Here is a 16,183-nt window from a genome sequence, read left to right as displayed (position 1 = left end):
CTAATTAAATAACGCTGAGCGCCACCGGCTGAATATCAGCCGGTATATGTACAATTATTTGATTATACTTGGAACAGGAATGGAGATTGGTGGGAGGAAAGACAGGGCTGCTAACTAAGCTAATTACCATGAAATGTAAAGTCAAGAAAGACAAACCCAAAATGATCTTCCAAGTTTCAAGCACTTGGGAGTTTTTTGTACCCTTCCTCAATAAACCCTACTCTGAAACCCTGGACCAGCAGAGTCTGCAGTGAGAAGTTCCACATTCCAGTCTATAGGATGATATGGGGGGTGGGGGTGAGGGAAAGGAGAGAGAAAGTGGATTTTTGGTTCCTTTTAACCTCAGACCCATGATATATTACAGGTACATACTTTCACTTGTCTTGATGGGACTGGTAGGAGCAGAGTTTATCTTCCTACGGTCACTCTCAATACGTTTTGCCAGTTTTACTAGGGATGGGTGCCGAGTAAAGCTTTGCTTTCCACTAGAAGGAAAAAGGTTTTTAGCACACTGTTCTTTGGGCGTCTTCAATTCTGTGGCTCTAAGTGGTAGTGAAGCAGGAAGAGTGTTTGCATCTGGAACAAAAAAAAAAAAAAAAAGAGGACATCGATAAAATTAGAAAGTAGAGCCAATCTAAAGTCTGTGGTGTTATTTAACTAGAGAACCCACGTAATAGAGGATCACAAAAGGACAAAGTCTGCCCCCATCCCCACAACTCCACCGCACTAGTTCCGTCATTTTAAATAAAAGACATTGCTTGCTTTTTTGTATGTATGTACTGTTGTATGGATGGGGACAAGCTTTGTCCCAGTGTTATTCTCTAGCCTGTAATCTAAGCTGAGTATCCCAGGCAAAAGGATTTAGAGAAAATAGATTACAAGCAAGAGCTCTGAGCAGAACTCTGAACTCAGCAAGCCACATCTTGCCTTGTAACACATTTAGTGGAACAAGCACCCCCATCTCCATGTCTCAATGTCATTTAAGCCCTCTCTTTTGCTCCTCAATCTCCACACAGTCACCTGCATTTCCCTCTTCTGAAAACTTAGCTACTACAATTTACCAGGCCTTAAGGATCTCAATCCATCCCCAGGGGCTATGAATGCTACCTCCACACCATTCTCAGCCAACCTGACTCGAGGACTGAAGCAAGGACCTAGCGATCCACCAAACCACTTGGCTGAGCCCAATTTCCTGGCATCCTCTTGAAGGAAAAAATTACCATCTGGAAAGTCATCTGGTCCCATCCATTTGAATGCCGGCTTTCGACCCTTCTCTTCTGTGACATGAACTTTCTTGATAAGTTCAAGACTGCTGAGGACATTTGCTATGTCATACAACCTCCTAATTTTAGCTTAAAAAAGATAAATAAAAAAGCTAAATCATTCTTCTGCTCCTGTGATCACTACACAAAAAGCAGTACTTGTTAGCCAATATACCTGGAGGGCAACTCATGCCTTGATTAGATTTAGTAGCTGTTCAGCTACAGAAGCATTTCTCACAAATGTGACAAGGAAGAAAGGCTACATCAGGCAACATTCCAACTTTAGTGGTGAAACAGCAAAAACAAAGGAACTGAACTTGAGAATGCAAACACTGCCTCTTTTTTTTTTTTTTTTTAGATGATCTTATGTCAACTCTTTTTTTTATTGAAAATCACAAGATTCATACAGGCTCAAGCATTTTAACAAAAATGTTTATAATAGAAAATCCACTATCCCCCCCTTTTCATATAAAAGAGACAACAACATATCGAACTATCAGGTTCAAGGGTTGTACTCTTTACACCCTCAAATCGTACAGTAATAATCAAACCCCACCCTCCCTAGAAGCAGAACCCAACCTCCCCTCCCTTCCTAAGCAGTAGAAACCTATGGAGCCCCATACCAGAAACTACCAATTGCCCTTCTACAAGTGGCTGGTGAAAGAGTAGACAAATATGGTGTACAAATGGATGGGATAGTGCACCATAACTGTCTCTTTAATAAGATGATCACACAATAATAGAAGACCTTGATGAAGGTGAAATTAGATCTTACCTGCTAATTTTCTTTCCTCTAGACCCTCCAGACCGGTCAAGACGCGTGGGTTATGTCCTCCTACCAGCAGAGGGAGACTGAGAAAACACTAAGCTTTTGAAGCCTGTATATATAACCTGTGCAGAACCTCCACTAGCCAGTATACCCCTGACAAAGCAGAGAAACAAAAAACACTAACAACAACTAGCAACCCTGTACGTGATCACAGTAAACTGCAAAAACAAGAAACATCTTCCGCTTGCTCTTACGGAAACATGTTCCTTTGCCTTTGATAAAACAGTTGGGCTTCTACAGGTGGACTATCAAAGAAGAGCCCCACCTGTCCCAGACTCCTATCACAAAACAGAAATAAACAGTCTGCAATTAGAGAAACAACAATTTACAGCAGCCAAGAATTATCCAACAAACACACCTCCTGGCCTCCAATACAGACAGGGCGGGCTCTTGACCGGTCTGGAGGGTCTAGAGGAAAGAAAATTAGCAGGTAAGATCTAATTTCACCTTCCTCAGCGACCCTCCAGACCGGTCAAGACGCGTGGGACGTACCAGAGCAGTAACTAACTTATGGGAGGGACCTACTAAGGCCAGAGGTCAAAATTGCTGCCCCAAAGCGCACCTCGTCCTTTGCATGCACAGGAATCCTATAATGCTTCACAAAGGAATGCAACGAAAATCAAACCGCAGCCCGACAAATATCTAACAGAGAAATCATACTATTCTCCGCCCACGAGGCTGCCATTCCCCTAGTGGAATGAGCAGACCAGCCCCTAGGCACCACAGGACCCTTCACCAAGTAAGCAGATGCAACCGCCTCCTTCAACCACCGTGCTATGGTCACCTTAGGAGCCGCTGCACCCTTCTTTGGGCCACCATGAAGAACGAACAAACGGTCAGAGGCTCTGAAGTCCTGAGTTCCAGAGAGATAACAACTCAAAACTCTCCTGACATCCAGCTTGGCAATACCACGCTGCTCCGAATCTCCAGCCATATCACCCAACACTGGCAGAGAGATGACCTGATTAACATGGAACTCGGAAACCACCTTGGGCAAAAAAAGGAAAGCACCGTCCGCAACGAAACCTTTCCCTCAGAAAGGACAAAAATGGTTCCCTAAAAGACAAAGCCTGAAGCTCTGAAACACTCCGTGCTGAAGTAATCGCCACTAACAAGACCGCCTTTAAAGATAAATCCTTACAAGATGCCGATACCAGAGGCACAAACGGAGGCCTGATCAAAGCATCCAAAACTAGCTTCAAATCCCACGGAGGCACCATCCGTCACTGAGGCGGACGCAGCAACTTAACACCCTTCAAAAAACGCACTACCTCAGGCACAGACGCGAAGGACTTTCACTGAAGCTTCCCACGAAAACATGACAAAGCTGCCACCTGAACCTTCAGTGTAGACAAGGCCAGACCTCTATCAACACCATCGTGCAAAAATTCCAAAACTTCCGCCACCGAAGAGTGAAACGGCCGAACTCGATGGTCTTCACACCAGTGCTCAAAGATTCTCCAAACCCGGACATACGCCAAGGAAGTGGATCGTCTACGGCAACTCAACATCGTAGCAAAGCCACTGGACGAAAGCCCCTTCTTCTTCAACTTGTGCCGCTCAAGAGCCAAGCCATAAGCGAAAACCGAGCCGGATCCGGCATGATTATCGGGCCTTGACACAGAACTGATCCCAACAAAGGCAGGGCCGCCGCCCCTGCCAACCGCACCAGGTCTCCATACCATGGTCGACGATGTCGATGCGCTATATTACTCGACCGACTAACAGCCACAGAGGAAACACATACAGTCACTCCCGAAGCCAAGGCAACAGAAGAGTGTCGATTTCCTCCGCTCAAGGGTCTCTTCAGCGACTGAAAAAAAAAATCTCTGAACTTGCGCATAGCGAGCCGTTGCCCTAAGATCACCGAAAGTCCCCAGACCGACACAACTCACTGGAACACTGACCGAAGAAAAGACCACTCTCTGGGATCTAGAGTGTGCCTGCTGAGATAATCTGCATCTATGTGACCTACCCCGGCCACATGCGCTGCCAAGAGAGCCTGAAGATGAGTTCAACTGCGCCGCCAAGGCTCTTTGTTCCCCCCTTGACGGTTGACATATGCTACTGCCATGGCATTGTCACAGAGCACTCGGACTGCCTTGTGGCGAACCACCGACGTCAAGGCCTGGAGCGCCACCCCGAATGGCCCGAGTTTCCAGCCGGTTGATGGACCACTCTGCTTCTGCCCGAGACCACCGGCCTTGAGCTACCTGACTGAGACAATGTGCCCCCCAACCTTGCAGACTGGCATCCGTGACCATTACCAGCCCCTGTGGGGACTCCAACGGCATTCCTTTCCCAAATTGCGCGGACTGAGCCACCAGCGGAGACTGAGACGAGGGGCCACCGACAGCGGACAACACATTTCCAAGTCCTGCGACAGAGGGGACCAACGACTGAGCAGAGCTGACTGTACCTGACGCATGTGCGCCCTGGCCCACGGAACTACCTCTATGGTCGCCGCCATCAAGCCCAGGACCTGACGATAAGTACGGGCCGTCGGCGCCTTCTCTGCAAGGAACCGACGAATCGGACCCTGTAACTTGGAACCAAAAGGCTGCACAAAGGAAAGTGAAGATAAGCTTCCGTCAAATCCAGGGAAGTGAGAAACTCTCCTTTCCTGACCGCACCAGTGACCGACCGCAACGTCTCCATCCGGAAAGAGAGCACCTTGAGTGCCGCATTGACCCTTTTGAGATCTAAAATGTGATGAAAAGTGTCCTCTTTCTTGTGGACCACAAAATAGATCAAATAGCACCCTGAGCGTTGCTGATCTGAAGGAACAGGAACCACGGCTCCCAACGCGAGCAGCCACCGCAGAGTGTCCCTCACTGCTGCCCTCTTGCTCCAAGACCGACAGAGGGATTCCAGAAACACTTCGGGAGAACAGCTTTCGAATTCCAGCGCACATCCGCCTCGAAACACCTTGAGAACCCACTGATCTGACCTGATTTGGGCCCAACTCTGGTAAAACAGACTCAGCCGAGCCCCAACATGCACCAGAGCCTGAGCCCGCACACCTTCATTGGGAATTGTGGCCTGAATACTAACCTCCCGCGGAAAAGCCACGCCCTCCGCGATGACTCTCACGAAAGAACTGTGTGCGCTGGAAAAACCGACCCCTAGAGGTCCTACTACTATTAAACATTTCTATAGCACTACTAGACTTATGCAGCGCTGTACAAATTAACATGAAAAGACAGTCCCTGCTCAACAGAGCTTACAATCTAAATTGGACAAACAGACAGCTAGGGGTAGGTCCCACTCGATCTGCCCGGCCTATACCGCTGAGCCTCCCTAAACCGTCCCCGAGAGGAACTAGTTCTGGCCCCTGCCTTGAACCGAAAATCTGGAAGCCATAGAACCTTGGTATCACTAAGACCTCACACTAACTTGTCCAAATCTTCTCCAAAGAGCATAGCTCCCTTAAGTGGCAGAGACCCACAACCATAGCCATATTTTTTGTCTGAAGTAGGCAACAAATCATAAAAGCCTCAGACAAAAAGGATGAACCCATGTCCAAGTCGGCTAACTCCTGACCCCCAGAAGAACCAACATCTACCGAATCATCCAGGAGCTTCTCGGCCCAACGAAAACATGCCCGAGCTACCAGACCCCCACAAACCGAGGCCTGCAGGGCTAGAGCCGACAAAACAAAACTACGCTTGAGAAAAGATCCCAACTTCCTATCCTGAGGATCACGGAGAGCCGTTCCTCCATCAACCGGGATAGCCGTAGCTATAATTACTGCCGTCACTACTGCATCTACCGTGGGAGCCTTAAAGGAATCCCTATCGTCCTGAGGGAGGGGATAAAGCCTCGCCATTGCCTTTGCCACCTTACACGGCAAATCCCATTCCTGACAAATCATCTCCCGGAGATCCTTGTTCATAGGGAAGGATCACGCCTGACGCTGAATGCCCTTCACCAACAGATCCTGGACAGTTTCCCCCAACGCCACCTCAGGACCAAACTGAAGGGTGGACGACACCTGATCTATGAGTTCTGACAGCTCATCTCTATGGAAAATCCGCACTACTGAAGGATCCTCTCCAGGAATCCAACAATCCTGCTCCTGAGAGCCGTCAATTCCATCTGACTCCCCCAGATCACTAAGCGCAGCTTCTGCAGCTACAGGAGAAAAACATTGCCTGTCCTCTGACCACTCTAACCGTGGTCTCTCAGCCAAGACGGAAATAGCCCCCTCTTCCAATTGGGGGGGGGGGGAGGGGGGGTCCCGATCTCCAGGCCTGATACCTCGTCCAGACAAAATCTGGAGGAAAGCCCACCATTCCTGGACTGTCATTAGGCCCTTTTGTGCCAAAAACGGAGGCCGCAGGCCCAAAACCAGCCGGCTCCATGGGCCGCGTCAGACTCAAGATGGCGGCTGTTCCCGCCGAAACTGTTCCCGCTGACAGCGGCCCTGCCTACGCTCCCGCTGACCCGGAGACTCCCGACACCATCGATCCCTCCGCGGTCAAGTCGGGGGGTGCCGCAGCCACCTTTATAGGTGCACCGCAAAGCTACACTGAGCGCCCGGCGCCTCTACCCCTCGCCACGAGCACGCGCGACATCAGAGGAGCTGGGCCGCCATAAACCACGAGGGAAGGGAAAAGCTGTTCCGCAAACGCGCCAAACCAAAAACTCACTCACACTGCAAAAGCACTGGAGAAAGCGCTGCTCTCTCGTTCCAGCAAGGAATCAAAACCCCCGTTCGGTCCGCTGAAAATAAAGAAATAAATGCCCTTAAAGGCACAGTACTCCAACTCTGGCAGCTGGAAATTGTAAGGCCGGTCTGGAGGGTCGCTGAGGAAAGGGATGGTATCCAAAAACAACATTCTTCAAATACAACCTCCAATAATAGTGTGCAAGTCATAGAGTTGAAAGAGATTTGTGAAGTCATTAGATACATCCTTGAGAGCAACTTGCCCGGAAACAGAGCCGTGAGCTTGAAACGTGATCACATCGGCTGTACTCTTTTGCTCAGTGCTGTCTGAACTTATGCTTTAAAAAAAAAAAAATTTGCATTTCAAGTTAAGTACAAAAGTTAAACAGCCAAAAAAAAAAAAGAAAAGAAAAGAAAGACAAAGTGATCTTGGTACCCATGACTGAATTGTGAGTTGTGATTGGAGGCAATATCAATTTTTGCTCTTCCCTACTCCGGTGGTCAATTTGGCCACACCTACCTTTTCAAGTTGCAGCACTTGTTATGTTAACTTGGGGGTTGTATTTGAAAAATGTTCTTTAATAAGATAAGCATGTTAACATATGGAGAGAGAAAACTCTTTTCTTATGCTTTTGGATCTTTTGCCCACTGGCTTACAGTACCATCAGCTCTCCTCGTCACCAGGGCTGGACGCTTGTAAGTACATGCAAACCTTTCCCTAGGATCTTTGCTTTCAGTTGGATTATTTATAGTATATACAAACGAGCATTAGTCTGCCTACAAATGATCATCACTACAACAGTCCAGATCAGTACTTAGGAAATCCACTTTCTAGATATGATTTCCTCCAACACTGCTGCTGCTCCTCTGCTACATCCAGTTAGCAGCTCACCAATCTATTAGAGCCTGTTTGTAGAGATCTACCAGAAATCCATTGTGCATACACACCAGACTAGAAAGACAAACTAGAACTTACTTTTAAACTTGCTTTTATCTAGATCTTCTATATTGTCTTCGCCAATTAAAATTTTAGCAGCAACTTCAAGGCTCACAATTTGAGGCTTTGATACAAGGAAGAGCATCACAAACTTCTGACTCATCACACGCAGTGACTTGTCCTTTCTGCTATTCACAGAGGCTGCAGGGAAAAGTGAACCAAAATAATTAAAAACAGCGAGAAACAAAGCCTTGGACTGAAGGCTGCAGCTGTGATGGCTGAGCTAGTATCAAGTCATGGACTTAGACATAAAGACACCCAAGTCGCTGGCTATGATGCTACAAACCTTCAAAAGCGATTTCTACTAGCGAATTAAAGTGCTAGAAACCCAGGAAACTGCTGCGCAGAAAAACAGCAAACATGACGGGTAGTTTCCATCCCCTGAACACATTTTTTGCCCCCCTTCTTCCTCAGAAGGCATCTGAGCAGCTCAGGTTCACCTCCCTAGAGTAAGAGCCATGCCTTCACGACTGTTCCTTGGTCAGCTTTGTCCCCCTGAACCCAAGCACATCACCTCAGCTCTAAACAGGGCATCCAAACCAGATGCTTACCTGGGCCATGTCCATGCAGTTTCCATTTTATTACTCAGTCCTTTATTATATTTAGAAAGTAATAAAATACAAAGGTATCCAGTTAATTTAGCTCTAATTCTTAAAGGGGCTTAAAGCTTTCCCTCCACATATTTGAAATGGAGTCACTTCAAACTGTTTCCTCCTTTAGTATCAGGAAATATAGGTGTTTGACTACGCTGGAATACTTAGCAACTATAGGCCTGGTTTCAGTCACCACAGATGGGATTTGTTGTTTTTTGGGGTTTTCTTTTCTTTTAAGACAAAATTCTTAAATAAAAATCAGGATAGATGGTCAGTGATGAAGATACGGCTAAAGGGGCGAGTGACTGTGCTAGCTGGATAGCTAATATTAGGACAGCAATCCTTCAGTCCTTTGTCTGGATAGCAGTAGAATATTCATACGGATTGGATAACTGCCAGGCCTACCTGCACTGCTGCAACTGGACAACTGTGGCAGTTATTACCACATTTTTCCATTAATATTGACCTGCTTGCTTATGGCCAATGCACACCCCACCATCTCAAAGCAAACTCTTCATAAGAGCATAACAGTTGCCTTACTGGGTCAGACCCAAGTTCCATCTACCCCAATATCCTTTTCCAATAGTAGCCAATCAAGGTCACAAATACCTGCCAGAATTCCAAAACTAGCAAGATTCCATACTACCAGCCCCAGGGATAAGAATGGCTTTCTCCATATACCTTATGTTTCAGCATTTTTATTGATGGCAATTCAATGAAAACACTTTACTAATAGGAGACCTTCAAAATAATACACCCACGTATACAACAGAATACCCATACTAGTAGTCAACAAATATCATTTGTCATCACTTTTAACCCCCCCCCCCCCCACCCCACCTTTAGGTTGGAAACAATTTTATTAAACATCTGATTCAGATAGAAAACCACCAACCTATGCTGTTATGATCAGATTCCGCCCCCCCCCCCCCCCTTCTCAACTAAGTCTCCTCCCCTCTCCCCCACTCCGAATCTAACAACCCTCCAAATTGCAGGAATAAACTCTCACAACCCCCCCACACTGCTCTTGGTGCCCCCCTAACGGTTTACGTAGGCGACCGCCATCACATTTTCAGAAAGAACTCGAACTGGGCAACCGTGGAGAAGAGACAAACTCCCAAAGGGCCAGACGAATTGCCCGTAACTCCAAGCGGTTGATGGACCATGACACCTCCATTGAAGTCCAAACGCCCTGGGCCATTTGTTGCAGGCAATGAGCCCCCCCAGCCAGACAGTGACATCTGTGGTCACTATCTTCTAGTCTGGGGTTGCCAGAGGAATGCCTGACACCAGATTCTTTTGAATGAACCACCAGTGCATGATTGTGTGAAGATGGGCCGAACATGGCACCCGAACCTCGTAATCCTCCAAGAGCGGAGACCAATGGCTCAGAAGGTGCAACTGGAGGGGGCGCATGTGAGCTCTGGCTCACTTTACCACGTCCACCATGGAACCTAGAACTTGTATATAGTCCCAAGCCTGCGGGTTCGGAGTTTGAAACAGTGCTCGAAACTGAGCCTGTAACCGCTGTGCTCGAGCTGAAGGAAGAGAAACTATCTCTGTTCGGGTATCGAAGCACACCCCCAAGTATTCCAGCATTTGGGAAGGCGTTAGGCTGCACTTCGGGAAGTTGCTCACCCAACCAAGCAACTGAAGCAACCCGACTACTTTGTCGGTTGCCCGGCGATTCTCCTCGAAAGAAGACGCCCGCACAAGCCAGTTGTCTAGATAGGAATGGACCTGAATCCCTTCCTTCTCGAGATAGGCCAGCACTACTACCACGACCTTGAAAAAGGTCCAAGCCGCTGTGGCTAGGTCAAAGGGCATCGCTTTGAATTGAAAATGACGACAGAGCACTGCAAAGTGAAGAAAGCGCCTGTGGGGAGGCCAGATTGGAATGTGTAAATAGGCCTCTGAGATGGAGAGATGTCAAAAGCTCCCCTGGCTGTACCACTGCGATCACGATCGGAGGGTTTCCATGCGGAAAAGCCGAACCCATAAGGACCTGTTGATGCATTTGAGATCTAAGACGGGTCGCCAAGAACCGCCATTTTTTGGCACCACAAAATAAATGGAGTATTGACTGCACCCTCTTTCTGCTGGGGGTACGGGCTGGATGGCACCCAGCCATTGTAAGTTGAGGAGGGTGTGTCAAACGGCCCGCACCTTGGCAGGACATTTGCAAGGAGATTCCAGAAAAGAGTCTATTATCGAACCAGCCAATTCTAACTTGTAGCCGTCTCTGATAACCTCCAAGACCCATTCATTGGATGTTACCCTGGTCCACTACACCAGGAATAGGGACAGTCTGCCCCCAATAACCAGCTGGATATGGACCAGGGCCCCATCATTGTGTGGACGTGGCTGTGGGCGTGTTTCTGTTACCGGAAAGTCCGCCTGTCACCTCGAAAGGGCTGAGGCCTCTGAGAAGACCTTGCTCTCTGAAAAGAGGCCTTGCAACCTGGACGGTAACGCCATGTATCCCTAAACTTAGGTCTAGGTCCCGCCGGTTGTACAAACGTGGACCTGTCCTCCGGGAGGCGCTGGCCCTTAGAGTCACCGAGGTCCTTCACAATCTGTTCTAAGTCTGTCCCAAACAAAAGCTCTCTCTTAAAAGGAAGCCTTGCTAAATGTGACTTAGAGGCCACATCTGCAGCCCAATGCTGCAACCACAGCCAGCAACGTGCGGTGACCGCTAGGGAAACCTCCTTTGCTGAAGCCCTCAAAAGATCATAAAGAAGATCCGCAAGGAAGGCTAAACCGGACTCCAAGGCCGGAAAAACAGCCATGAGATCTTCCGGAGAGGAGGCTTTCTGTACCACGATAAGAATGCCCGCGCTGCACAGGAGCCACAAACTGAGGCCTGCAGGGCAAGGACCACTACTTCAAAGGACAGCTTCAAGCAAGTCTCCAACTTACGATCCTGAGGGTCTCCTTGAGAGTCGTGCCACCCTCCACAGGGAGAGTGGTTTTTTTTAGTGACCGCTGTGATTAAGGAATCCACCGTAGGGACCTTCAGCAAGTTTAAGTCAGGAGCAGGTAGCACATAAAGACGTGACATAGCTTTAAGCAACCTTAAGCCCAATGTCCGGCGTATCCCACTGCGCCGAAATAAGGATCTTCATGGCCTCATGCACATGAAAGGAACGAGGTGGGCATTTGGTGCCAGACATAATAGCGGGCACCAGACCTGTTCCCCCTGACGATTTAGGGGGGAAATGGCTAAAACCTCAAAAGCCCTATCAAGGAGGGAAGCTCTTCCCTGCGAAAAAGGCGGGCAGCCGTCGGATCATCCCCCTCCTCAGAGGGCAGGGTGACCTCATCTGCCAAATCCAAAGATTCTGAGGTAGAGACCGGAGACAAAACCGGGTCATCTGTGTCAGATAGCTCCACGGGATCCAAAATCTCCACCTGGCGACGTTTTGGCAGGAAAGACAGAGGCTGCAGCAACCGAAGTTTGCTGAGGAAGAGACGGGGCTGCCTAAAGAGAAGCTCCTGACTTCTTCAAAAGAAAGGCATCGTGCATTAATAAAACAAAATCCAGGGAAAAAGGAAATGCAAGGGACTACCCTGCTCCCAGTACATCACTTTCCTCCATCGGAGCCTGTGCCACAGAAGCGTGCTGCGACTCTTTATCAACCGCCACGTGCGGAGCGGGTCGCACCTGAGAGGAAAAAATGGCACCCGCCAACACGCGCTGCACTAACTGCCCCGAGGAAACCGCCGAAACTATCCTCTGCGCTTCCGACTCACCGGACGCCTGAGGGGAATTCCCATCGTGCTGAACACCTGCTACAGGCTGACGGCAGCAGGACTCACTCCCCCAAATGCTGCTCTCCGGCCCCCACACCGGAAGCAGCGCTTAGCTGCCTCAGAAGGCACTGACATGCTCCACAAACGCCTGCCCCAAAACTGACTAGTTCTGCCGTATGATTAAACAAAAACAATCTTACCTTTTTTTTTTTTTTAGTCAGGAGAGAAAGGAAACACCCGATCAGGCCAAGAGCCCCGGGCAATGGAGGAAAGGTAGGGGAGACCGGGAGGGACCTGGCACCACCAGGTGTACACCACAAGCTGCAAACAGCCACTCAACCCCTGTCTGTGCTAAACTAGACCCAAAGGACACCAGTAGCCAGATCAAACCAGAGCTGCACTATCTACACCTGCTGGTAGAGGGCCACAAGTCTCTGGATTGATCTGTGGGACGCTATGGAAGCTATCGTTGTTTGGAAAAAAAAAAAAAAAAAGGGTACCAGCTTACTGTTAATGATGTCAGTGACAGACACTTGTAAACAATAATTTGAATATCTGTAAAATCATCACATTTCTTTAAAAGCATCTCTATCAGAATAGCAATCAAGGGCAAGGTGTTGGTAGATGATCTGGTACAGCCTACCACAGGGACCATTAGACAAGGCTGTTAAGAATTTCCCAAAGTAACAGAAAGCCCATGTAAAAGCTGGGGGTAGACTCTGAGCATTCACAGTGTCTACAAAGTTCTGACACATTGTTAATTGTATTGTTTGAATGATGTTATGCTAAAATCCAGTACAGAATGAACTTACCTGCTCTGAACTCCATTCCAGGGAGTTCAACAAAGCACATATGCCCTTCAATCACTGAGGGGTCTGAAGTGATCTCCTGGCTTTTCTCTCTGTCCGAGTCCAACTCCTGCTCCTTCTCTCTCTTCTTGATCTCATTTATTTGTTCTGCATATCTGTTCTCCTCGCCAGCTCTTTTCAATGTTCCAAAGGTTTGGCTGAGATTGTGGCGCCCATGCCATGTGTATCTGTTTTTGGCAAGACGGCTCACCATGTGCAAACTCTCCAGCACATTCACAATATCATAAATGCGCCGGCGCTCAACATCTACAAGGCAGGAAACCTGGCTTTAGAAACAGTAATAAAACTGTTCCTGCAGTGATTAACCCCCTAATTCTATAACATTGGGCACTTATCTTAACGCTTAGAGAGCAATTTATAGAATAAAGTCAGTTGCGCCACAATTTAATAATTGGCTGTTAATTGGAGTTGGAAAATAAACGGAGATCGTTGAAGGACAAAATGTATTTTATTATATATATATTTATTTATTTATAAAAACAGCCCGACACAGGCCGTGTTTCGCCCAGCAGGGCTGCTTCAGGGGCTACACAATAATCCTTTACTGTTGAAGTATAATGGATATATATTGATGAAAGCAACTGAAACAAAATGTACAGAAGATCACCTTGATTATATCTTGAAAAAACAGCTCAATCAGAAATGCCAAAAAAGAATATTGACATGAAATCAATCGGACAGCCTCATATCTCTGAAAGCGCTGAAAAAAAGTTAATTGGAGTTTACAGCCAGTGGTGTTGGCATCAATTAGCAGTTGGGCACAGAACTACTCTTAGTTGTGAAAGTTGTAAGTGGAGTTTTTAACCATACACAACTTCTAGGGGGTGTAGGTATAGGAAGGGGATGGGAATGTCAGGGCTGTTTCTAGGAGTTATGTACCTACCAAGAATTAGGCATGAGCACCCAGCCTTTGATATGGCATAAATGCTCATGCCTGAAGTTAGGTGTGAAACTGCGGACTTACACTAGCATAATGGACGTTCTGTGTAGAACTGTGCATACATTTCATCCCAGAGTCTCAAGTTTTGCACTCTCTTGAATCTACCCCCAAATATACACTACTCTGAGGCTAATTCATGGCTCTGCTTAGTAGGCACAACGGTTCTCTCATACTTACTAAGCTCTTCGGCTACTTCATCAAGGCAAATCTCATTATTTACTGCAGGATTTGGATAGTTAGGGTACCGTGCCAAAAATTTATGACACAACAGTCCTAAGCTTTTTTCCTTCCGGCTTGGCTGCGTTTTTTCACATTCATCTCCAGATAAGTGTTCCTACCAAAACGACAAAAGTAAAAATTATACTTAACATCCTGACAGCACATACATTAACTTCAATCACAAGGGGATAAAATATTACCCACCGGAGTACAATTATCCAGATAATTAACATCAAGTACTCCCGATTTTTAAAGTTTTATACTTATTTTATTGTATCAACTTGCATTAACACATGTATTATCCTAAAGCTCACTCAGAACTCTCTCTCATTCCACATTCATTACGTCATTCAGAAATATACATCAACATTGTTTAATGAATTTTAGCCTTGATCTTATCAATCCGCCTCACGTATTTACTTGTTAAATTATGACATGGAGGTATATTTTCAAAGCACTTAGCCTTCCAAAGTTCCATAGAAACCTATGGAACTTTGGAAGGCTAAGTGATTTGAAAATATCCCTGATAGTATATCATTATATATGTATTGTTATTTCCCTGACTTGTGGCAACTTGCTTTATATAACCGAGTCATTTATATCAAGTTTGTTTCAAGCACTACACGGTGCCGTATCAGATGAGTCACTTTTAAGCATACACAGTGTGTTTGCCAATATCTCAATGTTCTTATCCACACTGCAGTTATTTCACGATATACTCCTTCTGATGTTTGAATTGCTGGTATATGACTTTTCACTGCACAGCTCTAAACTTCCATTTGATGTTCCTGCCGACGTTTGAGTGTAGCCGAGAGGCTTCCTGGTGAACCTCCGAAATAAATCAAGTAGTTAACAGACAGGCTTCTCCTACATAAGCACACAACTGTGGAACACACTACCAAAAGCAGTGAAAACGTACAACCACCTTAACTTTCGGAAATTACTAAAAAGACCAACCTGTTCGAAAAGGCTTACCCTACCGATCCAACTTAAGTGCCCAAACTCTGCAACACACTGAAACAAAAGCTCGCAATTAACGCTATGTAACTCTTTTTTCCCCACGACTCCCAATGTGTCTAACACATGAACCTTCTCAACCACAACATCACTTTGTAATTGCTTCTCCACCGGAGTTGGCGAACGCCTCTACGGCACCATGTAAGCCACATTGAGCCTGCAAATAGGTGGGAAAATGTGGGATACAAATGCAACAAATAAATAATCGAGTTAAGATCTACGACAGTAAGGAGAAATTAGGTCTTACCCAAAACATATGCCTTCCATTGGTTCTTCCTACTATGCCAGAACCTGTAGGAAAGTTGTATCCAGCAACCAGTAAGTGGAGATAAAGAACTGAAAACTGAGCCGAGACATCTCTCTTGACATCCAGTCCATCAGTACTGTATTTACATAGACAAGTAGTAGGGACATCTCTGGACAACTTGTAGAGAACAAGAGATATGCAGGAAGCACCATTCAAGGTGACAGTATTTATTTGACTCCTTACTTCACACTAACTAAACATCTCAAAAACCTCGAGCAGGCCTCTGGAATAGTGGGAAAAACTAAAAGAAGGAAAATGTTTCAAGTAAGACCTAATTTCTCCTTCCATTATGTAGCTTCCCACTATTCCAGAAGCCATGGGATGTTCAAAAGCAATTCCTAGAGTGGGTGCGATCCTGGCGCCACCACACCCTGAGGGCCAAAGCCCCAAAACATGCCATAACATCTACCCTGTAGTGCTAGGCAAAAGGTATGCAGTGTTAATCACATCGCCTTGCAAATATCTGCCAGAGACAGTAAAGTAGTCTCTGCCCAGGATGTTGCTATACACTTTGTAAAATGAGACCACAAGGCCTGAGGAGACAGATTCCCTGCAAGCAAATAAGCTGACACAATAGTCTCCTTCAGCCATCTAGCAATTGTGGACCTAAAAGCCTGATGCCAATCCTCTGTTTACCAAAATGCAGTCTGTCCAATTTGTGAAACTCATTAGTGACTTCCAGATATCTAATGACTCTACACACATTTGAGAAGCTTTAAGGAAAAATT

General features: G+C 46.6%; 1 protein-coding gene across 2 annotated transcripts in view; it reads right to left on the bottom strand.

Annotated features, from left to right (window-relative positions):
- E2F8 (E2F transcription factor 8) overlaps window positions 1-16,183 on the bottom strand; it is a 44,266-nt gene that overhangs the window by 14,608 nt on the left and 13,475 nt on the right. For both annotated transcript variants that reach the window (XM_030200721.1, XM_030200722.1), the window contains exons 3-7: window positions 14,090-14,246; window positions 12,916-13,218; window positions 7,737-7,898; window positions 1,221-1,352; window positions 373-576 (exon numbers count right to left, since the gene is read on the bottom strand). In XM_030200721.1, coding sequence (XP_030056581.1) covers window positions 373-576; window positions 1,221-1,352; window positions 7,737-7,898; window positions 12,916-13,218; window positions 14,090-14,246 — 958 coding nt within the window. The remainder of the gene's footprint in view (window positions 1-372; window positions 577-1,220; window positions 1,353-7,736; window positions 7,899-12,915; window positions 13,219-14,089; window positions 14,247-16,183) is intronic.

The sequence above is a fragment of the Microcaecilia unicolor genome, chromosome 4, assembly GCF_901765095.1.
Source record: "Microcaecilia unicolor chromosome 4, aMicUni1.1, whole genome shotgun sequence".
Lineage (NCBI taxonomy): Eukaryota > Metazoa > Chordata > Amphibia > Gymnophiona > Siphonopidae > Microcaecilia > Microcaecilia unicolor.
This window is presented reverse-complemented; position numbering and strand designations above follow the sequence as displayed.